The sequence below is a fragment of the Chaetodon auriga genome, chromosome 2, assembly GCF_051107435.1.
Source record: "Chaetodon auriga isolate fChaAug3 chromosome 2, fChaAug3.hap1, whole genome shotgun sequence".
Lineage (NCBI taxonomy): Eukaryota > Metazoa > Chordata > Actinopteri > Chaetodontiformes > Chaetodontidae > Chaetodon > Chaetodon auriga.
The window spans coordinates 3,655,623-3,683,259 of NC_135075.1; the positions used below are offsets into that span (position 1 = coordinate 3,655,623).

The 27,637-nt window shown below is 42.2% G+C and overlaps 1 protein-coding gene across 1 annotated transcript; it reads left to right on the forward strand.

The window, feature by feature from the left end:
- Positions 1 to 712: 712 nt before the first annotated feature.
- On the forward strand, positions 713 to 27,618 carry mtmr14 (myotubularin related protein 14). Its single transcript, XM_076750448.1, has 19 exons — positions 713 to 1,552; positions 2,596 to 2,744; positions 4,285 to 4,393; positions 6,093 to 6,168; positions 9,938 to 9,998; positions 10,291 to 10,413; positions 11,022 to 11,095; positions 12,011 to 12,081; positions 12,175 to 12,249; positions 12,786 to 12,852; positions 14,218 to 14,303; positions 14,786 to 14,862; positions 16,137 to 16,173; positions 17,591 to 17,661; positions 17,896 to 17,954; positions 19,418 to 19,550; positions 20,567 to 20,743; positions 21,813 to 22,019; positions 23,785 to 27,618. The coding sequence occupies exons 1-19, from the start codon at positions 1,418 to 1,420 to the stop codon at positions 23,963 to 23,965; spliced, it is 1,968 nt and encodes a 655-aa protein (XP_076606563.1). The 5' UTR covers positions 713 to 1,417; the 3' UTR covers positions 23,966 to 27,618.
- Positions 27,619 to 27,637: the final 19 nt, after the last annotated feature.

Below are 27,637 nucleotides of genomic sequence, written 5' to 3' on the forward strand. Positions count from 1 at the left end.
TAAACAATACCAACACAACAATATCAAAAATATGTATTTATGCAATGAGTGCAAATGCAAAAATACCTTCCAGACATGTTTTATGACATACTAAAATAGTTTACTTTGAATAATAGTTTGTCATGTATTTTACTCCACAAAAGAGTTTAATTACATTTTCTGAAAAGCATGTCTACTCCTTCTCCCTCAGTGAAAAATTTAGAATCTATGAATATGCAAAATTGTTTTAAAAGTTTAACTGGGTGCTCCATTGAAAAGTCTTCACTCGGTGAAAGTACCCAGGAGGTCTCAAATTTCCACATCACACTTGAATGAGTGGTCTCTTACGTACACATCTAAACTGAGATTTACAGTGAGCACAAAGAAACTAGATGAATGTGAAAACGAACTCTGCACAATCATCATTCTACACAGTGAAGCTCAAACATCCAAGTGAGGTAACGACAGGCAAAACACATTTTTGAGTGGAAGGGAGCTTTAAAGCTGCACAAGGCAATCTGCACCACAGCACATCAGTTTGAATCCTCTACATGATAATATAACAGTTCCGTGGCTGGATGTTTTCGATGCTTCCCCCTTATTGCATTACATAATTCTTTCTTCAATGGATTTTCTGAGTAAACAACTGTGACTGCAAACCATCCAAAACATCAGAGCTCGTCCCTACCGACAACAGACGTCATTTAAAGGGGAAGGTGGCTGTCACGTGGCCATGACAACTTCCTGTTTACTGCCCGATGTACCTTCAGACTGTAGTACACAGATTGCAACACCACTCTGCACTGCTGGGGCTTTCATCCATAACAGCGTATGCAGCAGTGAGACCCTGCAGCCACAGGACTGACTTCTGTATAACTTTCATCCTTTTATCATCATGGTCGTGGTTTCTCAGGATACATGAAGACGTGACATTGAGGAAACGTGAGCAGGCCGGGGAGGATCCTGGAGATTTCCTGACTCCAGCTGTTCGGAGTTCAGTTCGGTGGTGCTGCGAGGCGGGCATCACTTCTCCTGCTGTCAGAAACGCAAACCAAACGGTGGTGATGTGGAGGACTACAAAGGTCTGACATTGTCTCAAATGAGTATACCAGGGGTTTGAGTTAGTTGAAAAGACCAACCTACGCCAAGGAAGCCGAACTAGCCTGTTAGCTAGTGCTAACTCGGTAGCATCCCCGCCGTGCTGTGAGTGGCTGGCTGTGCGGGCTGGCTACAGACTTGTGTTCGGAGAGTGGAGCAGCTCGCCGGTGCCCTGAATTCAGGAAGAGTCCCCGGCTCTGGCCCCCTCAAGCGGGCAGTCAGGAAGAAGCTGGCTGGGAAGGGATGGCCTGGTCGGTCTTCCCGTTCCAAAGGACAAGGCTCTGCGGTGTTTGAAGGAGGTCGAGTTCGGCTAGAGGCCACCACCGCGAGTCGTGGCGCTATGATGGCCGCCTCCCCCTCCGCGGCCGGCGGCTTCACGGCCTTCGGTCTGTCGGTCAAAAAGAGCGAGGAAATAGCGGATTTGATAGATTTGTTTTCCAAGATGCAGTACAGAGCAAAGGAAGTCACTCCGCGGGTAAGATTTGGCGTCATCATTCGATGTTCTTTAGCTACTTTACAATCTCCCAATATCTTTGGGAGAGCCGAACTGCCTTGCGGAATTAAGGAAATTAAAGTGACCTTGTACACCAGCCAAACAACATATACTGTAGATAACGATGCATGACCCCTGACCAACCTTAAGGATGAGCTGCTCAGTTCGGCATGTATGTGATCCACCAAGCTGGACTTTATTTGGATAAATTGACAGTGTTGTTATGGATAGATACAGCTCTACCCCAGACCAGGGGTTATTTTGATGCATGTTGGTGTTGCCGGTGTAGCCCCTCTCCTGCACTCGTGTCCTTCATTCATATCTGAAATGGATGAGATTTTGTTGAAAAACTGCATAGCTAAGTGTATTTAATTTATGCCCAACTGAATATAGTTCTGCTGATGATCGTCAATGCGGCTCATGAATGGTGTTAAACCTCACACACAGCAGAGTGACATTGAATATGTATGAGATGTTCCCTTCACTGGTAGATATGGGAGTTTGCATCTAAGTTTGCCATCTGGCACAGAACATCTGGATCTGCTTGTGCAGTATGTGTTAATTACTTTTAGAGGGTCTTATTAGATCTCTGACTGATTTATATTTGTGGATATACCTTCTGTATAAATTCCTAGACATGTGTGATTGAGCAGTGTCTGATATAATAATGCAACTGCAGCCCTGTTTCAAGGACTTTTAAATGATAATATATTTTTCAAAAATGACAAAATGTCTCAGTTTCAGCATTTCATATGTTGTCTTTGTGTTATTGTCAATTAAATATGTGTTTTGCAAATCATAACATTCTGTTTGTATTTACATTTTGCACAGTGTCCAAACCTTTTTGGAAACAGGGTTGTACAGGGATGAAACTGGACTCTGTGTCCAGAACTTTACAATATCAAGTTTAGTTACCCATTTAGTTTGATGTTGAAGGACCCCTTCCCAAAGTCTGTCATTTTCCAGATTAAAGATTAGGTTCTTTTTAAACCACGAGAATAACTTTTGTTTTTGTTTCCCCTCAGGTGGAGCTGATAGAGAAGCGTTGTCTGGAGTTATTCGCCAGAGATTACAAGTACAGTATAATCCACAACTCCAATGGAGAAGTGTGTGGCCATTACCCCCGGCAGATAGTTTTCCTGGAGTATGAATGCACGGATGTCGAGAGAGACAGGTATCTCTCCACTACTCAGTCAGTCCATCATTTTCAGATACAAAGTCCAGTCCACTCAGTTACCAATTACCCTTATGTTTGTTTGTGTCACTCCTCTAATCCTGCACACCTTACTGTAGTGCAAGGAGCAAAGGTCAGCCTCCATCTCCAGCCCCTCTGATCATATCAAGACAGCAGAAGGGTAAAATGACTGTTCTGTCACATGAGGACACATTGTTGCCAGAAAGAGGAAATATGAAGTGATTCAATAAATCCTTATTTTTCACTGCTGATTAATACAGTTGAACTATTTTCCACTGTTGTGCTGGAAATGAAAAATGTGCTTTACCATAGCAGACTTTCATATTCTTAATAAAAAGGCCTCCCTGTCTGGCAAATCCCTCATGTGCACAGAATATGTTTCCTCACAGCATAATGTTTCCACCTCATTGTCTGTCCTGCAATTTCCCACGATTCAAAGTAATAAGCTGGGAATTTCGGTTATTCAAAGTAGCGCCAGAGTTGGCAATAAAGTCATTTACAAAGTTTTTTCTAGGCATTATTATGTGTAGTGACATGGAGTATGTAGTAGTTATGAAGCAACTGTCAGGTAATAAAGTCAGTTTATAAGCTCATGGACAGAAATCTACAACAAAAATAAGTTATTAATCAAAATGAAAACTCATTTGAGAAACTGTGTATGAATAAAATGCACAGAGGGGAAAAACTGATTTGTCTTATCCAGTGAATTAGATACCTGAAAGAACAGGTGTTTATCACTTTGATGCAAAAACAATAAAAGCATTTAAACTGCAACAAATCGTCAGTCCACAGAAGATTATACAGCATTATATTTTGATAATCGATTGATTGGTTCAGTCATTTTCCAAGAATTCTCTGGTTTCAGCTTCTCAAATGTACTGTGTGTAATGTATTTATGTTGACTTCCCGACCATGAAATAATGATCTGCTGGGCTGTCCCACTCCTCACCAGATGATGGCTGTTTTGTGTTTTGTCAACTGAAACGGGTTCAAAGAAGGATACATTTAGCCGCTTTCATGTGGTTCACGTGTTTCCTGTTATAGACGTCACTGCAAAAATAACCTGGAAACACTAATGTGGACACAGACCGTCTTCACACACAAACGGCCTTTTAAAGTTTAGACAGCTTAATGCAGACGTCGTCTCAGTCAGAGAAAACCCTTTCTGCTTATTGCCAGTTCACCCTTGATTACATTAGATGTTCATGAGGCCTGTTGAATGTACGCTGTAACGTATTTAACCCTTAAGATAATCACTCAAGTGTTTGTGTTTTCAGATCCAGAACTGCAGCAGACAGACAGTCTGCTGAATGTTCCGCTTAACTGTAACTTACATCTCAGAAAATCAGACCAATCCAGTGTCAGCAGTGATGGGTTGTTTCAGCTGACTCTGCAGTGCCGCAATGCTGACAGCGATGTCAAGTGCTTCATAATTGCATTATCTGTATGACTGTTTAATTAAATTGAAATGATGAAATAGAACGACTGATGGATAACATGAGTCGGTCTGTGTGTGCAGGTTTGAGAGCACAGTGCAGATCAGTAAGCTGCAGGACCTGGTGAACCGGAGCAAGCTGGCTCGCTGCAGAGGGAGGTTCGTCTGTCCTGTCATCCTCTACAATGGCAAGGTACTGCTGCTCGGCTGGACGATAGGTTCAGCTTTCCCTCAACAAGCTGACAGATTCCAAGACATTGTGTTCAAGTTCTCTCTTCAATCGCAGTGTCCCCTGTTCTGTCTTCACTGTGAACAAATAACGGCAAAACAATAATAATAATATTTAGACGAGCGATGAAATAATGCAGACAACTCCAGAGCCCGATGTGACATCAGATCCATGTGGTTTAGGCTGCATTGACAACAGCATTTGTTTGCACTGATGGAGTGTCAACACATCTAAGGAATCACACTTGTGCCTCACGCACCACAGACCTGAACACCCTGTGAATCACAGCAGAAGGTGTATTTGAGGCAGAGAGAGGTTTAAGGATCTGTGCAAACAAGATTCCAACAGTGGAGCGTCTGCGTTGCCTCCGACATTACATCTTGTGTACCAGTCTGGTTTGTTTGTTCTCCAGTTACACAAAGAAATCAATACCGGTCATGCAAATAGCTTCTTTCTTTGTCAGTAGGTTAAAACTCTTGGCAAAAAATTCAGCCAAATTTACATTTCAGCATTACATTTCACAGTTTCACAGACATTGGGAAGACACCCTCTGATGCTATTAACACAATTAATGCTCATGTAACTACAAATGCATGGCTTTGTGTCGTCTGAACACTGAATCCTTGCTGTGACTGCTGCAAAAATGTGAAATTAAAATAACATCATTTTGTCTGAGTTGCTCTCAAAGAAAACATAGCTTAGTTGAAATGTAAAGGTGAGTGTGTTTGTTATGAAACTGTCGTCAAAGACAGTAGCAGCACGACACCTTTGTGATAAAACACACTAACAGGGACAGAACCAGGGCTGGTTAAGGAGCTAAAGTAAATACTTCCAAGTTTCACTGCTTCTGAGAATGAAATGCAGACTTTCTGTGGCCGGCACTACCTCTTTTCTGTATGTTTAGGCTGGACAGGTGACAAGATTATTAATAACAGCTTTCCTCTGCATGATGCAACTCCACTCCACTCGCTTTTGTTTCCAGGTACTTTTTTCGACTTCTTTCCCACTGCGGATAGTACTCCCTCTCTGTTGGTGGGACACTGTCATAGTGACACTGCTCCCTTGTCACTTCCAGCAGTTGGGGAAACAACACACTGGAGCTTAACTTGGGTCCTGAGAAGCTGCAGCCTTTATTCACTGAGAAACTGTAACCTGCAAACTATTGATAAGATGAGAGCCTCACTGCTAACCGTTTCCTCTGCTATACCTACATTCACCATCACATTCTCATTTGCTCAACCTCACACTCATAACGCTCACAAAGGAGCTATACTGCCTTTATAAAAAGGATATCTCAGCGAAGGTGTGTGCCACCTTTAAATATCAGCTCAGCTCGCTTATATGGGTTGAGTGAGACAGGAAAAAGACAGTTGTTGGTAGCTTCACTATTTAAAAAATGCTGGGTTTGTCTGGGATGTCCTGTCGTCCTGTACTATGTGAGAGATGACTTTAGTGACTATATCCTGTAACCAATGAGTGCCCTGCAGTGTTTTCACATTATTGACTCAGCTCTCTTGGAATCTCGTCCGAGATGATACCAAACAAGGTACCTGCTGCCAGGTACTTTGCACAATGGAAAAAGAAAAAAGAATGTACGGAGTCGAGTTGAGCTGAGCTGCAGTTGAAAAGGCCCAAAACTGATCCTGATTCTTCCTCGTTACAGCATATATGCCGGTCGTCCACTCTGGCAGGATGGGGGGAGCTGTACGGACGCACGGGCTACAACTACATCTTCTCAGGTACAACACACACACACACACACACACACACACACACAACTTTAATTTAGCATAAATAGGGGAAGTTGTGGCTGACTTGTTTTCCATGGGAGGAGGTTTCAGTTCCATGTGTGCTCTCTGACCTGTGAATAGTTGCAGCAGTTGTCAGACAGCTGTCAAACCTTTCCTATTGGGACTCACTGTTCCTCTAAATGGCCGGAGGTTAGCTTTATTCAGAATCACCAAGTCATCAATATAAAGAAACGTGTCTGTCCAGCTCATACTATAATGAACGAATACTGACAAAATTCTGATAATAATAAGCTAAACGTCTTCACTTAAATAGATACTCTGTATTAAGCAAAGACAAAAAACATGGAATGCCTTTGAAAATGTTTCCTGCAGTTTCATGTATACGTGATTTGTGCCAAATAAGCTAAAATATGCAACAACACTAGTAAGGCTCATTTAAAGGATAATTCTGATGTATTACTGCTTAAGTCTGATTTTTGTAGTTGAGGCCATCATTTCTCTCAGTTTTAAAAACACTGTTGTCTCAAAGTTAATAGCGGAGGAATGTCTGGGAATGCTGCGACTGAGCAGAAACATGAGGATTAAAGAGATCCCCTCACTTTTCAAACTTGTTTTTACGGTATGGTTATTTTAAAACATTTTGGAACTGAATTTACAGAACAATTACTCCACTGTGATATAAATCGTTGCCATGATATAAAATGACACACACCGTGAGAAGATTTTGGCCAGATCGTACTCCCCTTTTGGTTAATGTGCTGGTTATTTTCTCAATGAATCGAGTCATTAGTCATTTGGTTTATGAAACAGACCAAATGATGAAGTCAGAAAACAATGAAAAATGCCAGTCACGATATTCTAGAGCAGAAGGTCAGATTGTTAAATGTTTTGTTCAACCAACTGTCCAAAACCTCAGAATAGTTTCCCTGGAACCATCAAACGTTTGTTTTTTTTTTTTGCTGGAAAAACAACTGAAATGATTTATCAGTTACCAAAATAGCTGTAAGGTAGTTCCAACTAAACTGCTGATTTCATTTGTCTGACTGCTCATGCTTCTGAGTGAGTTAAAGTGGTAGTCTGGAAGAGTCCTGGGTGTTTTGGGGACACCTGTAGTTACAGGGGGTAACAGCAAATGCAGTTCAACACTACAGGTCACATAGTTCTGGGGGCAACAAAATAAACTAATGTTGCATTAATAAAGAATTCAGGCAGTAATTAGCCTTTGTCCATCACTCTGTGAGCAACAGTGATCTGATTTTATGCCGCACAGCATGAGTCTGCAAACAGCAGAGCACAATGAAAGCAGTTGTTTACCTCGCTGAGAAGTTGGAGGTTTGCAGCCTGCAGCTCTTCATCTAACAGCTCACTGTGCTGCTCCTTCATGCTCCGTTACTCCCTGAAATATTTCACTTTGATCCACTGTCAGAAAAGCAGAAAATGAGCATCTTGTTTTGTAGATGATTGTTTTGCTGGACGATAGCAGTAACTCACTGACACATTTGCATTGTGTTTCGTCACTTCAGTGCTTTTAATATGAAGATGCAGCAGTAGGAAATGATCAGTTTGCATTAGCAGGAACTTAATACAGCATTGTTTTGTAGGAATGTTGAGATCAATACCCAGTTCATAATGCTGCAAATATATAAATAGTGCAATACTTTTATCAGTAATAGGAGGTATCATGTTAACTCATTTGAGGTTGATCGTGGCTTAACAGTCATTCAGTTCAATGAAAGTCTTCAGGATTCTAGCTTTGCTTGTTATCGGTTGTAAACTGAAATTATCCTCTAAATCAGTGGATCCCAAATGGATTTTGTGACAACTGTACAATATTATTGCAATATACAACTAAAACATAAGCCTCTTGTCTGTAGTCAGTGTCAGGAGGAGGAATATTGTGGTGGATTTGTGTATTTCCAGGTCAGAGTTTCTTCCTGAGGTGTAGAATATCCTCACTCACTTCCCAGTTAACCAGCCCATGCCATCATGCTGCTTTCACGTTCCCTGCCTCAAACGTACTCACGCAACCAGGCCACCACTCGCACAGTGTAACGCACACACCTAATGACGATCAGCTGACCCCAACACTTCTCCTATCTCCTGGCCTGTGGAAATAATCCTGTGTGCTTTTGAAACATGAGCGTGGTATCCCTCTCCTCCTGTCTTTGATGATGGGTGGTATCTCCGACATTTGTGTGCGGTTTGAAGTAGCCGTGAGTGTGGCAGTACCGCGAGTATTGTTTGTGTTGTGTAGTAGTTACAATGTAAATATGTAAATATTTAATTTACATTATATTGATTTATTCTTGGTAAATTAATTTGTTGATGATGTGTGTTGTTTCTAATGGATATTTTTGGTTCCTTTGTTGTTACAGCACACACACACACACACACACACACACACACACACACACACACACTTGCAAACTAATTTCCTGTACACTGAACTTGAAAAGAAAAGAGAAGTATCAATAAATGCCCATTTGTGGCTAACTTCTCTCTGCCTGACCTGCTTCCAAATCCCCATCTGACCGTGGTTTGTCTGTTCCCCGCCTCTTTCTAAACTGTCCCCGTGCCTCACCTTACCCAGAGTGTATTCCATTCTTTTCATGAGGTGCTAGTCTTGGTGGAGCTTTGTTGGGATCTGGAGTGGACTTCTGAGGACTGTCACTTTTTGTGGTTGTGAACTGAATTGGACTGAACTGTTTTGGGGTTTTGGAGAGAACAAAACAGAGGCTTTACCAAGTGGACTTGGATCGTGTGATGAGTCTTTCACACACACAAATGATTCGTGTTGCTTCTTATATGTGATCACTCCAGCTTCTTGTGCTCAGGTTGCACCGGTCTGAAGCAGTGAGGATCTGTGGTCAGAACCCTCCCTGAAGTTCCTGATTTCTAAAATACTTCTCACATGGCCCAAACAAACTATTAGCAAAAGAAGTTATGTGGGGAAGCTTGCATACCCAGTTTGCTGACTGGGCTTTTACATTACCGCCATTCATTTGGCAAATGCCTTCATCCAAAGCACTTACAATAAGTGCATTCAACCTCCATGAGAACAAGAGCTAAACGCCATCAGAAAGTGCATCCTTCCCAAACAAACAACTGGGAGTGTGCTGAGTCAAACTTGCTGTGTCAGCTGCCCTGTCTGTATTTATTATGACAAACACAAAAGTCCTTCAGATGAGGTGCTGGGAGTGAGAGCAGCTTATGCGGATCTACTGAAGATGATTAATATATTCCAATTGATCAGAAGGTGTGCTGATTTACACCTTTAGCCTGAGGGTGATGATGTGTCAGCAGTTTTTCAATTTCTGGCACATTGTGCTTGGTTTATCTGTCGGTGTTAAAATGACACATGATTAGCTTTGTTGGTAAGTTATCATCATCCATCAGTTACAAGCATGGTGTTGGCCATATGACCTGTCTGCAGTTCCAGTTATTTTCATCACACAAAACTTTTGGAATGTAGTCAGATGTAGACCACCCCCCAGAGCCTCACATATGCTGAACAGATGTTGATATTCATGAGTTAGAAAAGCTCGTAATAATATATCAGCGAATAACAGTTGTGTAAACATAAATGTATTATATAAACACATGTTTTTGATATGGGTCCCTTAATCATGGTTCTTACAGAATGATTGAGGTAAGCATTGAGGGGCATAAATTCCAGGATAAATGTAAATTTATTTTGTAAATACAGTTATTGTAAGTTTGAGTCATTAGCCTCACTTAAGATATTCATCTTTTTCAGGGGGCACTGATGACACGTGGACCGAGTCCGAGGAGGTTCCAGAGGATGACAGCGCAGTCAGGTAATCACATCACTTGAATCAGATAAGTGTAGAGTGAACCTCAGACACTGGTCTGTCTGTGAGCTAAGTCGGCATGTGGCACTAATCACTTGTGACAGGATTAAAACAACAGTGAATGACCTCAATGCTAAAAGTGATATGTTACTGTCTGAAAGACTACCTCTAAACTTCTCATCAAGGTAAAACATCTGCCTCGACACAGACATTTTTTTTGTCAATCTTTCTCTTTGAATTTTCCTTCTCCTCCCCTGCCTCCCTCACACTCTGTCTCTCCCTCCTTCCCTCTGCTCAGGAACGGGGACTCCCAGCTCTTTGACAAGGTTCGAGGCCACGACATTAAGCTGCTACGTTACCTCTCGGTTCGCTACATCTGTGACCTGATGGTGGAGAACAAGAAGGTTAAGTTTGGCCTAAAGTAAGGAACAGCATGGACTAGTTCATCCACACTCTGGCTGTTATTTAGGTCATCTTTTCCTCTGGACTTAGTAGGTAGAAACCTTACGGGAGGCATCTGACTGTTGACTCAATGTGTTCATTATTTGCTTTAGATTTTTGCAGATTCTACGCTGAATTGAGTTTGAGTGTGTTCAGTGTGCTCATGATTATGTCAGAGCTGGGCAGGCTTGAGATTGACTTTATTTTTTCCAGCTCAGTGTGTGTACAGTAGAGCTCGGCAATCGCTGTCACATCATTCTGGTATTTTAAGGCCTAATTCACTGAACTTGATTGACAGTAGCCAATTTTACTGTGTCACAGCAGTTTAAAGATGGATGTTTCATGAAATAACTTCAGCACAATGTGTTACTTTCAATTCAGGAACACACACTAACAATCAAGGGTGGGTTGTAGTCAGTGTGTCACAAAATGTTAAAGAAAGCCCAACTTATGTCGCAAAATGTACACTGATACTGCTGGAGCTGTGATAAGCCATAAAAGGCCCTGTGTGCTGTTAAAATATTGTACACGGCCATGAAGGCTCACAGTGCGTCTCATCTGGCTCTTTGTGTCTTTCTGTTTCTGCAGTGTGACATCCTCTGAGAAGGCGGACAAGGCCCAACGCTATGCAGACTTCACCTTGCTCTCTGTGCCTTACCCAGGTAAACTCCTGGTGTTAACGTGCTCAGTCACTCCACTTAGGCTTCACTGGTATGCGGCCTGGGCCGATACTGTTTATCAGCAGATAACAGCTTACTGTGGATATGTAGGTATCGGTGCACTGACGCTGTGGTACAGTCGTGCTGCAGCTCGTCCACTGGAGAGCACTGACAAGTTTACTTTTACACTGCAAGAAATCCTCCTCAGTATATGCACCTTGGCCATAGTTTAAAAACACAGATGTCACAAATCCTCATCAAAAAGCTCTCTGAAAAATCGACCAATATACAGTATTATCAGATTTTTAAAAGTACTTTAATGTCTATATTGGTGTCGGCCTCGGGCTGTATACACTGGTTGAGTGGCCTTTTCTGTTTGTCTAACTGAGTCTTTAGGGACGGTGTTGGGCTGCGCAGTGATTTTGTGCCTACAGAACTGCAGATACATGACCCCCCGGGACTCAGAAAGACAAAAAAAACAATAGAAACCCCACTGAGGTTAATTTTCCTTGTTTAAATACATCGAAAGGAATGGGTCTATTTGAGTAAATTCTGGAGGCCAATCAAATTTTGAATCTTTTTTAATCCAGATCCCTAACTAGTGTCTTGTAACAGACCCCTGTAACACAAAAAAGATGACAAATCATCTTTTAGAAGTCCATTACAAAAGAGCATATAGTAGAAAATCCCTGGTGATAACCTCTTAAAAGAAAGCAGCAGAAACGATGCGTATGCACTGTTTGATCACTACAGAATTTAAATGGAGCAAAAATGCCTGGACCTGTACCGCACACTACCGACGTATTAACAGTTTATTACTTGAATTCTGAAGAAAATGATCTCATTCAGTGGCTTCTTCTAAAAATCATGACCGAGTGTGCTGAATGTGTGTGAATATGTTTTTTCTTTTTTTTTTAGGGTGTGAGTTTTTTAAGGACTATAAAGACAGAGACTACACAGCAGAGGGTCTGGTGTTCAACTGGAATCAGGTACGGAGGCTGTCGTGAGTCTGCTCTGTCTGCGTTCATGCACGAGTTTGACTCTGTCGTACTGATCTGATATCACTGTGTCTCCACTGACAGGACTATGTGGATGCTCCTTTGACAATCCCTGTGTGCTTTACTCAGAACTTGAACATTGACTGGACTCAGTACCAGGTGACTGCTCCTCACACAGTTTCACTCAGCTGTACACTCTGTACCAGCTGTGACTCACTGTTTCTCTGTACTATTTGTGGTGTGTCAGTGCCATCTGTCGTCCAACCTGCAAAGTGCTGTGGTCATGATTCACAACCACTTGCACTGCACACACACAGTGATAGTTATAGTGTGGTTTAAACCTCAGTGACGAGGACTGTGTAGCCAAACATTGTTCGAACCCACAGAACTTTATTTTAGAATCCAAAACGACCATATGCATAAGGCTGAATTTTGGGAAATGTGCATGAAATGACGGTGCAACCATAAAAAAACTTAGAGACGTGGGTTTGAATATTTCATTTGTTTAAACAAAGAGCTGGAGATGATGCAGAACACACTGTGTGATACTGATGATGTTTGCACCTTAAAGGGGGAATGTTAGGGGAACACTGGTTCACTGTGCAACCAGTGCATTTCTCTGTTGTATTTACTCTGTGTGTGTGTGTGTGTGTGTGTGTGTGTGTGTGTGTGTGTGTGTGTGTGTTCGTGTTCAGTCATGGGACCTGGTGGAGCAGACCCAGAACTACCTGAAGCTGCTGCTCCACATCATCAACAGTGATGGTAGGTGGTGGTGGTGGTGGTGGTGGTGGTGGTGGTGTTTGTGTTTGAGGGAGAAGGAGTCTTGGGCTAAAATTATAATATGGCAAAGAACTGCATCTAATGACTGATTGGCTTATTCTTTTCTTGTATTGAATATTCACATAGACAAATGTTACAACAAAGGTGGAGCCCAGTTTTTGCAGATGTCAAAGTGAGGCTTTAAAATGCTTCCTGAGTTTTTATTTACAGCAATACAGAGAAAATCTAAATTGCCATAATTCATTTTCTCTAAATGAGCTCATTATATTGAATAGTTGACAATATAATATTGAATAGTTAATTTTGATGATTGCTAATACTTTGATTCATTTTTCAGTCACTCAGGAGTCACTCTGGTTCGGCTTCCCAGTGTGCAGATTTGTGCTTTTCTTTGTCTTATATAATCGTAAATTAGATATCTTTCTGTTTTGGATTGTTGATCAGAAATAACAAACATTTTGAAGATGTCGCTGTAGGTTCAGGGAAGTTGCATTTAACTGTTTTGTGACATTTAATAGACAGAATGATTAATCAGCCACTTAATCAGTCAGAAACTAATCAGTTAGTTGCAGCTGCAGAAAATGCGAGCGTGTGCTGCTTGTTTCCCTAAATTCACCTGTTTCAAGTGTTCAGTGCTGTGGCCCAGAACAAGAGCTATGCTAATACCCCGAGGAGAGTTAACATATTGCAGAATAGATTACTGACTGCATTAATCAGCTGCTTAGAAAGCCTGTGACACGTGACTAGGGTGCATAAGTGAACGTGAATGTTTATGCCATATTCTGCCTTATCAAAATATATTATTATTGCTTTGATTCTATTTTACAGTACTTAATTTAATCGGGATGGTAACTTGTACATCTTTTTGTTTGAGGCCTAACACAGAGCGAGCTTTTGCAAAAGGAAGAGCAGGAAGAAAAGGAGGAAAACGTACAAAGCATTTGAACCCATAAAAAAACACAATTCCCAACAAAGAACTAAAACTAAAGATCTGCACTAACACTTTTTTAACGCTCACCATCACAACTTCATCAAGTGATAATACGTCAGTGTTGCATTTACATAAATCTTACACGCTGGTCCTTTAAGGATAGTTTGAAAATGGATTTTTTTTTAAATGTCTTACTGCACACTGAATATGCTTGTTGTTATCCACAATCTTGCACTGCCGTCATCCCACTTTGATCGCTCGGTGTTGTATCATCTGATTTTCTCTTTTAGTGCTCATGACGTGCTTCTCTGTTGTAAATGATAAATCCTGTCCCTTCATAATTCACTTGTGATCCTGCACAGAGCAGTATACGGCGTTGCTGATGGTCTGGAAGGTGATGTTGTGTGTTGTTTCAGATGAGAGTGGCCTCCTGGTGCACTGCATATCAGGCTGGGACAGAACGCCTCTGTTTGTGTCGCTCCTCAGGCTCTCTCTGTGGGCAGTAAGTTCTTACTTTTTCTCCTCCTTCTGTCTTTTCAACTCCTGTATTCTTCCCTGATGTTTCTCCACATGACACCCAGTCACCAGGCAGCTCATTTTGCCCCTCCAACATTCATTAGAGACTTCAGTAGTCCCACGCTGAATCCATCTGCTGTGGCCCCAGCACCCGTCCTCATTCATACCTCTCCACATAAAACGAATTAACCATTTAAAACACAGGCTTTAATGAGTCTCTTCTGTTTCCACTGCCTTCATTAAAAATAGAGCCCTTGTGTTATACTTATGTTTTTTTTCCCCTCTAGACATGGTTCATACTGGAAGCTTCTCATGAAACCACAGACCACACATATGGAATGCTTTTCAAACAGAATAAGAAATCCAGTTTGGGTGTCCGGAACTGTTTGACGTACTGTGGATGATTGGCCCATAGTGTTTTATTTAACACGGGATGTTTGAAATGTTTGACTCATGTATTTTTCACAGGATGGCGCCGTGCACGCCAGCCTGGAGCCGGCCCAGATCCTTTATCTGACCATCGCTTACGACTGGTTCCTCTTCGGGTAAAAATACTCATCACTATCATCATTTCATGACATCTCCATGAACCATAGCTCACAGCGCATTAGCTGGTATAAATACTTTAGAGGTGCATTTGCAACTTGTCGGTGCCATCTGGCTTGAGATGCACCATGTTTGCAACGCATAATTGAAAAGTGGCTGGTTAATGAAGCACTGGGAGCAGTGGGAGAGGGGGGCCGGGGCAACATGAGGCAAGTAGTACAGCTCTGGCTTTGCTCTTGACCATGTCTCTTATCCTCCCACTCTACACATTTTCTCTCTCTCACACACTCTCCCTCTTGAGGTTCTGCTTTCATAATTACCAGCATGATCTCTCCAATTTGAGCTCATCAGAGGCAGTCTCATATGAAGCCCCTTCACTGCCATCTAGCCCATGTAATTATACATCAGCAGGCTTGGGACACTGGCCAAGCAGAAAAGGTGTGTGTGTGTGTGTGTGTGTGTGTGTGTGTGAGTGTGAGTGTGAGTGTGAGTGTGTGTGTGTGTGTGTGTGTGTGTGTTGGACAAAGCAGAGAGGCAGAGGGAGCACCCAGAGGTGCTGTAGCTGCTGCACTTTATCTCATCCGTCACAACAGAATCATATTTGGGCTCCAGGTTATTTGTGGAGTAATCTGTTGGTTTCTGCACTTTTACATGGACATGAACGATGTCAGCAGCACCAGAATAGCTGTAATCACTGTTACAAAGTCACTCTCAGGGGGAGAATAGCAGATCCTGCACCAGTGCTCATAAGCCTCTGAACAATTTGTTTTTGAAGTCGTCTGCGCATGTTCAAGGGAGAAAATCAAGAGCGAATCATGGTCCCCAGTGAAGTCCTTGACTGATGCTTTGATTGGCTGAGTTAAAGGGCCAGTTCGGCCTACTTCCAAAACCCTTTTCTCCCTTGCCTTAGTTGTAATTTCATGTGCTGAGGTTTTATGATTTTACTTTGTGAGACTTTCTCTGCAAGCCAATGCAAGTGATCTGAATGAAACATCATTAATGCTCGTCAGGACACTGGAAAACGACATTTGAACAGTTCTACAGAATGAGCAATGGCCTGGTCACTCTGTCGGCTACTGTGCTTCAGTAGTAAGAAGCTGGAGTGAAACCGTTAACAGTGGTTAAATCATCAGTGGATTTCAGTTACTTTCCCTACTTGTACACATTTCATTCAGCATTCAGATCAAAAATGTCTGAACTGAGGCAGGTGCAGAGGATTCATTGTTGTTCAAAGATTCTTTAATGCGCTCTGTTTTTCTGTATGTATTTCCAGTCACATGCTGCCAGATCGACTCTCCAAAGGGGAGGAGGTAAGTTTGTTATTTTTACTGTGCTTCTGTTTACTGAAAGGAGACTGACAACAACATGATGTTAAGCATCAACAAGTCATCATCCTGATTGATAAGTAAAATTCCTTGTGGGCAGTTTTTGAGGTTGAAACACATTTCTAGCAATCAGTCAGGTTTTGACAAGGCAGCAGAAATGAAAAATCAGCTTGTTCAGAGAAGCTGGGTGGAGAGATTTATGATACAGCGAATGGAATGGATGGTCGAAAACTTTTAAACCCCGTGATTCAAAATGCAAAGCAAAATGATGTCACCTTTATGAGCTTCACAGAATTTGCAGCTTCATCTCCAGGTTTTTATTTTGTTGTGTTGTCACTTTACAGGGCAGCCAGAAATATCTTGTTTCCTTAATATTAGAAATTCCTAAATACTGAGAGACTATAGATTAGGAAAATGCACACATTGCTGCAGTACTTCAGATGCAAAGATGGAGCTTGAGTTTTTATGTATTTTCCCCTCAAGCTCATCTGTTTGAGTACAAGAAACACTATTATCATCCTTGTAATTGTTGTGGCTGAGAGTGAATTATTGGTTTTGACTTGCATATATTGAGAGATGTACATTAAGTGATGTGATGTGTCTTTGGCTGTAGTGTTGAGATAAATATGTGTTAAAAAGGTTGTAACTAAAGGCTTTTTACATTTGCACAGATATTTTGTTGTAATAGTAATCCAGAGTTATAGTTTTCTTAACCTTTCACCCACCCCCTCATTCTATGCACCTGTAATTGATTAATGTGGCTTTTATATTTGGCCAACAGAACGTGTTGGTTGCACAGTTGCACTAAACACATGTGAAGACAAACTCATGTTTATATGAACTTTGTATTAACTTCCAGTTGTGTTTGTAACAAGATATTTCAGCACAGAAATCCCAGATATGATCCTATTTATCTGCCAAAAGCAATGACAACTTTATTATTCACATGTAGTGTCCTGCTCCAAAGTTGCATGGTCACTATTCTTAAAGAACACATTTTTCTGAATCATTGTCTTAAGTAGGGACAGTGGGCTTGGCCTCAGAAATCTAGTATCAGTCGGACTGTAAATGTCTGTGCTGACAAACTAAAGGGTGACTGGAGAAAAGGACCCGTGAGAATCAAAGGGAGAAGGCTTCTTTATTCCATAGCTATTTCACATCAACAGTCGATGGTCACAGAGGGTTAGAGGGATCTATTAACGTAGCAGGAAGGCTCATGTCGACATGTAGAGCAGTCTCAGCAGAACACTGTTAAATGTTGTTCCTGTAGGCACGCTCAGCTCAGATGTTTGACCTGCTGGTTTCGTGTGAAAGGACAGTATGTATTAGGACACCTTCTGATGCAGTGATTGATGTTTGATGACTGTGTTTCTCTGATCACAGATGTCTTTTTCTCCCTCAGATTTTCTTTTTTTGCTTCAATTTTTTGAAGCACATTGTCTCAGAGACGTTCTCTGCTGTTAAGAAACAGAGGTGTGTTTCTCAGTTTTTATTATGCCTTATATACGTCTGTTCTTTCTGTCTGTCTTGGGAAATATTTAATATGAAGTTATAGTTAGCTACAGTTAACTCTTGCTGAAGTTTCTAGGAACACTCATCCAGTAAATAACAAACATGGCGAATCACCAGACATCGACTGTGTGAATCCAGCCTTCTTCTCTTCTTTTGATCTCGGGTGTTATTTCATCATTTTCTTTTCTCTCTTAGAAGGAAAAACTCCCACTTCAAAGACAGTGATTTCACTGTGGAAGACCTCTGCCAGTTAAGTAAGTCACTGTCTCATACATTCCTCCTTCCACACAGGCCTATGTACAGTGTACTCCTGATAGGCCTTTGATGGATAACATTCATGTTTTATTTAGTTTATTATCATGTTTAATTAGAGTAGCAGTGAGCTACCTGTTGGTGGCTCGATGCTGTGATTATATATCTTTCTTTTGAGCTCCGTATATGTTAAAACAAAAATCAGGAATTGTCGCTGCGTCCACCATTTTTGAAGCTTCCTCTTGGATAATTCCTGCTTACGGTCTGGCAGCTGGTTGCTACCTTTCCATAAAGTCCTGACATCACCTGCACTCTGTTATTGACCTCATGGCTACACACCAGCTGCCCAAAGGCTGCAGCTCAGAAACTTGCTGAACACCGCAAAGTAAAAAGAAAGTAAGAAAATCCAGGCAGAGGGCAGAGTGTCTGCAGATAAATACTCCACCACACACTTCTCGTGGGTCATATATGATGATTGAGAGCAGTTACTTTTCTATACATCGTTTTTTTTAGGAAGTTCCGGCACAGTATACCTTTAAATATGTCATATTTTTTTCCTCTCGGTCCATCTTGTTATATAATCTTTAAGTCTTTTTTGGCGATGTGCTTCAGCAGCACTGGGAGCTCCTGCCACTTGCCTCTGGTCTGATGCAATGAGGAATAACAAAGGTTCTGAGTGCTGCGAGCAGACGGTGCCGGGCCAGAGACAAAGCAATGAGCCTCTTGGTGATAACGCTGCGCTTTCATCTCTTTAGAAAATTGCACTGCTTGAATCCAAAACATCTTGCATCACAAGCCGCTCTGTCTGCAGACTTTCAACTTTAAGGAGAGTCTTCAGTTTATCAGTTTCACAGGTAGAAATGGCTTCTTATCATTTTTGTGCCACGTTTTTGCTGTAATGAGAGAAGACTATTTAGCATTCAGTGTGCTCACACTGAGCAGTGGCAGAAAGATTCTTTGATCGACGTTTATCGACCTGCTGTGTTGAATAGTGAAGCCATTTTTAAAATCAGTTTCATACATTTATTTTATTTTATGTAGTTGAAGTTTTTAAATTCACAGACACTTCTGACTCGACTAGACAAGGAAAAGAAGAAGAAAGCTGCTGAAAACAATGTTGACAATATGTCTGGAAAAGGCTAAATTCTGCACAGGGGCTGCTGTGTTTCTCCCGGGACAGCGTTGAGTGTAGATCAGACATTTAGGCATGTCATACAAGGAAAAGCACAGGTGTAAGTTATAACAATAACAATGGCTCAGTCACATTAAGTGTTCCAGTATTTCAACATGCACAATACCAGGACCTCCTCTAAGTGGAATGCACCATTAATGTTATTCAATATGGAGCCAGTCATGACGTCACGTCTGGGCTGGCTTCTGTAAATCAATGCAATCTCTCATTCTGCATTTCTTTGAAAAAGGTGTTTTTAGTTCAGGGCTGAACCTGCCGTGTGTTTGGTTTCAGAGTCGAGGGATCGCGGCAGTGTCACCAGTCTGAGCAGCGACTTCTCTCTTATCACTGAGGAGGCGGGTGGTGCCTCCAGCCTCACCAATGACAATGTGGACCTGTTCTCCAGTCAGCCCCAGGCCTCCAGCTGGTCAGTATCTCAGACGCAAGCTCACAGAAATCAGGGATTCATTTCTTTTTAGATCTTTTTTTGTCTTTTCAGAGTTGGTAGATCCACGTTTATCATTCATATTTTATCTGTATGTTTGAATTTGAGTATTTCCATGAGCACCAACCCACAGAACAACATGTACCTCAGTGTTCAGGCTGAAAACAGCACTGCGTTAAAAAGCACAAGAGGCTGTGCTGGTGGGGGCGTGCTGCTTCAGGTGCCAGTGAGACAATGAAGTATGAGCAGCGGATCCATGAGACTGCACAGCCATTAGTAATACTTTGAGACAACATCTTACAACATGGGAAGGTTATCACAGCAGCAATCAGTGGCCTACTTCCAGTGGACTCACAGGTTCTGAGTCACGCTCTCTTCAGGGCCGTCACACTGTGGTGCTCCAGTGCTCCTCTGATTGACTTTTTGAGCCATAACTCTGTAGACCTTACTTCAGGGAACAACCCACAATGCATTGCATTGTGATGTGGAAATGGTAATGACAGTGGAATTCTACAACAACAACGAAAAGAGCAAATAATCAAAACGTGGCAGGAGCAAGTACAATTTTTTACAGGGAGTGAATAACAAACTACATGTAGTCTGAAATATTCTGTTCACAGCACTCAGATGCTCACAGTGATGATACGGATGACATCACAAACAGTCAGTGAGGGTTCAGTGCTCAGGGCTTGGGTGGGGCATTGGAAGTGGCCATGTTGTCCTCAGTCTCGATGATTGTGAGGTTAATAGCAGAAATACACTGTTTATATATATGTTATATGTACATAGTGTGCTGTGGATGAAATCTTGAAAGACTATCCCAAAGTCAAAATAACCTTCAATCAGCACAAAGCTATGATTCTTATTTATTTAGAATTGAAGGCCAATATCAATCATTTGGTAAAGTTGCATCCCAAGCAGTCCATGCTGCATACAGTCCTCCTCCTCCTCCTCCTCCTCTGTGGATGTTGATGTTGATGTATTCTTTCTCTCCTCAGGAGAAAAGGCACCACCTCCTCTCCTCAGATGGTAGTGTGGAATAAACAGAACCCTCTGGAAGAGCACCTCTCCCATCCACTCAGCGAGGCCAGGTCTTCCAGCTCCTCCTCCTCCAACCAATCAGAACATGGCGTCACACGCACTGGCAGCAGCCCATTGGCTGTCCCTGGAAGAAAGTGAGTCGATACAACTCCATCATCCAGTCCGGCTTGCATGTCATCTTATTTTTATTCACACACTTGACTTCAGTGATGTAAGTTCTGGATGATCATCAGAGTCACAGCGCTTTCTTCATTTTACCAACCAGCGTACCTACAGAGCTTGTGGCTTAAAGGTGCAGCTCATGCATGGACAATGAAAAAGTCTCATGTTCACATTGTATGTATATTGATTATTGATTTGTTGATAAGATCAGAACTGTGTGAGATCATACAGCTGTGCTTGAGTCTCTGATTCTACTGTTAGCTTTGTAGAAAAAACGTACACCTTGATTCTTACTGGTGCCCTCAGCAGCTCAGCACAGAGGAAGATCTCCTCTGAAGTTCTGAGCTCTCTTTTTCCGTCCTCACTGTCAAAACATTTTTAACATTTTAACATCACTCTACCAAGCAGCATAATAAAGTGTGTATGAGGTCAAAGTGGGTCGAGGTACGACTGCACAAACAGATTGCGGATGTTTTTATTCCCAGACCACCTGAGGGAAAGTGTCTGTCTGCCAGTACTTTCATGATGCTGCGTGTAGTGGTTTAAGAGGAGTTTCTTCTACAGTCAGTCTTAACTTTCTTATTGATGTTGATGAAAACAGATTTCCACTTTCCTGCTTTTATGCAGATTTCCAGTTTGTAATTGAAAAGCCAGGAATTTGAAATGGAGAAGAAAAAAAGAAAGGCTTGTGGAAAAATGTGGAAACACCAAAAACAGCGTGTAGAATGAGTGGGGGTGTCAGGGTTGTACGTAATCATGCGTCCTAACTCTTTGTGACAGATGATTTAAAGCTGGCTGAGTGTGAGGGTGCTAAGTTTAGTAGAACATCCCATGGGTCACATGTGCTTGCAGGCATCATGTACATTTTTTGTGTTGCTTAGCGAATGAAATCAGCAACGACCAATGTCTGCCCATCTTTATTGACAGCGGAGCCACTCTGCTTAGTGTCTGCTTCTTTAGACCTGTGAATACCTGCATGCTTGGTAACTATCTCACAGACAGGACTCTACCTCTTAATTCTCCCTGTTATCCGTCTCTCAGGCTAGCTGCAGACTACGCTCGGTCAGGTTCCTCCCTCTCTACAGAGTACGGGAGTTGGCAGATAGTTTCGGGTTGTGGCAGCATCCATGACCACACTCACTTCCCTCCACCTCTGGCCTCTGCCTCCTCCACCTCATCTGCTGTGGCTGCTGCCTACGACTCCCCCCTGCCCTTCAGTTTTCAGGATGAAGGACCCAGTGGACGAATGTAAGTACTGTTGTCCCTCCGGTCAGGCTTTCTGCTGGAGCTCAGTGAATGAGAACAAGAGCTTCAGTCCTGTATGTTACAGGTGGTTCAGTTCAGGTGTAGGTTTGGCGCAGAGATTTAGCACCTCTGTTAATCAAGTGTCTGGAGGAAACCTGTGCATCTATTTCCATTGTTCTTATTAAGGAAACTAAGCTCACCCTGAATGGTGCAAGTGTCAGTGTTACGATCAAATTGGCAAGTTCTGTCACTGGATGATGGGTTTGCTCTCTGTGAAGCGTCAGCTAGCATGTACAGTATCTGTACTGCAACCACTTTGACAAAGAAGAGAAGTTCAGCTTTACACTTCTTTTCAAAGCGTTCACTTAGCGTTTGTGAATTACAGTGGCTCGGTTTTTATTTAGCTTTGACTTTTCAGCCAACCAACATCTCAACAGATATTGGAGGAATTGTCATGACGTTTGGTGCAGACGTGTATGTTCCCATGAGGACTAATCCTCCTGACTTTAGTGACCTCCTGACTTTTCATCTGGTGTCACTGCAGATGATCATTGCTTTTATCTAATACTTTACAGAAAACTTCTCTGGCATTTTATTGTGTACATAGAACAAAGCTTTTACAGAACAGTGATCAGTGAACTGAAACAATGCTCGCCCAATCACAGTCTGAGACCACGTGCGAGGAAAGTTAAAGACAACCCTTTGTTGCCTCCAATTTTCTGTCATTGATCACTTTAAATGCCAATCACAAGGTACAGTTGTCAGACAGTGATGATCATAATGAATGAATGAAAATCATGATTTTAGCAGTGCAGCAGTTTGGGAATCACTGCCTGGTGATCAAGTATGTGAGCTGTGAAAAACTGTTTTTACACTTGTTCAGTTGTCTGACAACAGAAACAGCGCAATGTTTAAATGAGAGCAACTGTATCATGATTGCAAGCTTGCAGATCAACAGCCTTTGCTTTGTGTGTGATGTGGCCCTTCCATGTGTGCAGTATCACCATATATGTTTTCCTGTACACAACAAATGAATGCTCGTGTCCAGCTCAGTACACATCTTGGTCATTGTGCACTTCTTCCAAAAAAAACAGTAAGGGAAATGTTTGTGAACGTGCTCATGTGAGAATTGAACATGCTTCAGCAGAGATGGTGTCCTGACAGGAGAACGTGCAGAGTTTGTCACTGATCTCTGTCCCCCCACTGAACCGAGCCATAGACGAGGAGGAGAATAAAGGAGATGAATTTTCCACCGGGTTCTTCCTCTGACTCATCCTCCTGCTCTCGGCTCTCAGCAGGGGACACATTTTAATTTCTGCTTGATCTGACTGCCAAATTGAGTGTGTCCCGCCAGCGTCGCTTGTAGTCGGAAAAGGCAAATAACGTCTATCCAGCTTAATTCGGAAGGAGTGAGAGGAACTGGGAAGAAGGGAGAGAGGCAGAGAGTTAGTGGTGATGTGTGTGTGTGTGCGCGTGCGTGCGTGCGTGCGTGCGTGCGTGCGTGCGTGCGTGCGTGTGCGCGCTCTGTGATGGTTAATTCAGGAGTACATTGGCCCAAGTGGGGTTGATCCAAACCACCTGCGTCACTGTTCTTCTTCACTTCTGATTTCTTGGCAGACTTCATCTTTTTTGTTCTGTCTCATTATTTTTACAGCATTTTTTAAATAGGATTTCTCTCTCGAATCTTTTTCTTCCTGTCTTCTTATCTTGCTCCCTCTGGTTTCTTCTCCCTCCTTCCCTCCTTTCCTCCTTCCTGTGTCCTCTCTAGGTGTTCCTTCCCCTCTGAGCGTCAGGCCCGTCTGGAGGCGGTGCGGGAAGTCTTCCTGGCAGCCTACAGCTCCACCGTGGGCCTCAAGTCCTCCGCACCCAGCCCCTCCGGTGCCATCTCCGGCCTGCTGGAGCAGTTTGCCCGCGGGGTTGGCCTCCGGGGCACCAATGCCATCGTTTGAACCCACTTAATGTGACTTCAGACCCTCCCTCTGTTTCCATCCATCCATCCACGGTTGATTCAACTTGTCTGGACTCAGTACAATAAAGTGCCAAACATCTCTGTTCGATTCAGGGGTGAAGCATTACATTTTTTTTATGAATTTCCTTTGATTTTGTTTTTAAACCTTACGTACCTGGATTTATCTTATTCTGTGCTTCTCCAGCTTTTCTGTGGACCTTCGATCTTCCATGTTGAGTTCACCTGTCTCATTCAGGGAGGGAAATGGTTTCAGCCAAGGTAACAAAAAGGGATAATGAAATGTAAATGGCTGAGACCATGGAGTCTGTACCTGTTACAGGCAGAATATAAAGTATTCTTCCTTCCTCTGTTGTTCGTTAATCTGTTCAGAATTTTTAAAAATCCTTGAAGAGGCCTTGTGGTGACCGTCCCATGTACAGAAAGTGATGTGTTTTTAGTTCTCTTGTTTCGTGCTGCTATTCTTAACTGATCCAAGCAGAGGAAAGTTCTTCTAGTCAGGTGGATTTGAAGATGAGAAACGGTGAAGATAGCATTTAATGTGCTCTTTTTGGTTTGTATTTGACACAGTAGCTTGAACTCAGAACATGTAATCAGTTTCAGAGCTGACAGTTTTGTGGTCTAGACTCAAAGGATAAGGTTGAATTTTTAAAAGTCTCTCTTAATGCAGTACTCACATGCCATATGTATATTGGAAGAGTTATTGGCTGCTAAAGTCATTTCTTGTGTCTGCACTGGAGGTGAAGCCATCCCTCTTTAGTGCGACTACACTGTAGGAGCCAGGGGACAAAAATCTGCAGTCCTTATTAAGCCGAAGCTAATATGAAGCTTCAGCAGTTTGTGTTTTGTCCTGCTATTTCATCATGTTCTGTGTTCTTGATTAGGAATTTCAGTCTTGGCAGGATCCCTTCGGGGTTAGGGGTTCACTAAACTTGAAACAAACTAGTTTATATGACATGTCTGACTACGTCTGGAGGCTAAAGGGTTTACACGTTGGGAAAAAAAAAAAAGCCTGCTGTCTTAGAGTGCAGAAACATGCAGTGTTCAAGCAGGGCTAAGGGTGCACGCGTCCAGACACTTTCTTGTTGAAGGCATTCATGATATTGTGAGAGAAGTTCTAATCCTGTCTACTTTGTCACCTCTGCCCTCTTGGTCAGTCACTGCATGGAGAGTTTGGCTTGTTGTCAGAAGTCTGACTGATTGAAGCTGTGAGTTTCATACGCTGTTCAATGATCCAACAAGTGCTTCGATTGAAGCAAACTAAAAGCCTTGGTGTGAACTCAAATATACAAAGTAATTCATACAAAGTGTCGTTGAAAGGCAAAAGTGTCCATAGCTGTTAAGAATGGTCACATTTGAAGGCTGGGTGAAAAGCCTGTCATCATGGAACGGCAAGACACTAAGAAACGGGACTTTTCGACTCTGCCTCTTACAGTGTAGTCGCACTCCAAAGTTCTCTCTTCACAGCCACTATGGACAGAAGGGATGACTGCAGCCATCAGCATACATGTGGCATGTGAGGAAGATAGCGTTGAAGAAAATCTCATCCTATCCTTTCACTAGATAACTTTCATGTTCTGTCGTATTTTCTTCGTCTTTAGAAAGTTTGGATGTCTGAACATCTGCAGGGACGGAATTCCTGAATGGCCTCACGTAGCACAGTTTTTGGACATCGTAATCCAGGAGATGAAGCGATGACCTCTTCACCTCGCCAGTCTAATATCTCATATCCTCTACTTGAGTCCATATCCAGTCATTTCTTCTGTAGCACTGACATGGTAGCACAAGAGGCACTGAGCATTGTGGTAGCAAATCTGTGAACCGAACGCCTTTTCAGTGTTCTTTCTGGTTGGACTCCAGTGAAGTGAGGTCCATGTGATTCCGGCCAGTGCTGAGATTTCGGCCCAGCTTCTGTATTGTCAGACAGCTGTTCGCAAACGTGCATCTCCTTTCAGGTCACACTTGCGCAGACATTTCTACTTGGGCTACTCTCAGCTAGATTCACACTTTTCAGTCATGTTCTTCAGAGGGTTCAGAGATTTATTTGAAACTAGCTCGTCAGTGTTGCCAAACGGTTTGGACAGCTGCTGTACCTCAGGACCTTTTGTTGTGCCTTTTTATCTTGAGTAACACTGGATCAGATCTCTACTTCTGGTCCAGTTTCAGGTGTATTTCTGTTACTTAAATGGTTTTAAGAGCTTGGGGTGTGGGCAGCTGATTGTTCACGAGAGTTTTGACTTGAGAGCATTTGCAGCATTAGCTTTGCAATAAAGCTGAAGGGGTTGCCCCTTTATCACTACTATAAAGTCTTCATTGTTCTTCAGTAACATCGGGCTGTTGAGTCTTATGTACACCCCAACAAGGTTGATGAGATGGGATTTGAGTCAGTGGACACATTTTCATTCACCCCCAGATTTGAGACACAAGAGGTTTTCATTTGTGCTTGACTGTAGGCGAAGAGGATTTTATTGATTGAAGGAATAATTCCGCTATGAATTTTGGGAAAACATTTATTCCCTTTCTTTCCCCTGATGAGATGAGAAGATTGTCACCAATGTCATGTCCCTGTGTTCAGTACGGAGCTAGAGTCAGGAAGCATTTAGCCTGGAAACAGCTAACTTAGCTCTGTTGGAAGTTCAAGAACATGCATGCTAACCTCAAAAACTCATTCATATGTCTAGTTTGTTGAAGCCAGGTACAATCTGTTCATCTGTTATCCCAGCTGTTCTGAGCAGCGTCTCACTGTTAACTGAGATACGTGTTGGTCAGTCTGGTGTATTTTTCAGAGTGGACATCGTCAAGCTAGCTGTTTCCCTGTCTCTAGTCTTAATGCTCGGTTAGACTGTCGTTAAAGTGGTATCGATTTTCACATCTCACTCTCAAAAAGAATTCAAATAAGCGCATTTTGTTTTTTTAAAATTTGGTGTTCTGCCAGATTAGAAGCCAAATTCTGCTTCCTGAATTTGTTGCGTATGACCTCATGTATCAGTTCTCTGCCTGGGCTGTCGAAGTGGTTTCATTTTGTACCCCTACATAAACTGACAGTAGAACAAACTGTCCAGCTTTACTTGAGACTTCCAGGCATGGCCTCACCTCCCTGTACGGTCTTAAGCTTTTTTTTTTTTTTTTTAAGATATCTTTCCTAAAGAGATCAGTCGAGGTATCATATCATTTCTTTTTATTTTGGCGTAATGTCGACTGTCTGCTTGTAGCTGTAGTAGCAAATCACACTGCACTTGCAAGAACATTATTGTCATTTTCAAACTGCTGAAAATGATCATTGTTTGAAAATTGTCTCATTCTGAGTGACTTCCTCCCCGAATAACTGTCTCGCTCAGTTTGTCACTTTTTCACTCACTGGTGTGAAATGACATCCCTCATGTTTATCTCAGTTGCGTCATATAATGGTTTTATTTGTTTTACAAATTAATTTTTATTTCAGAATCTCTTTTATTAAAATGCTGCATTGCACTCATCCCTAAGTTCTCTGTGTGAGGAGTTTTCTTCTTTGCACAGTTTGAAGTGATTCTACCTTTTTGTTATTTGTCTTTGTAATCGTTGGCAGGCAGCAGGCTACAATGAAAGGTGAACTGAGCAGCAGGTGGCAATTGTGAATAAATGGAAAAAAAGAGCATATTTGGGACTATTTATTTCT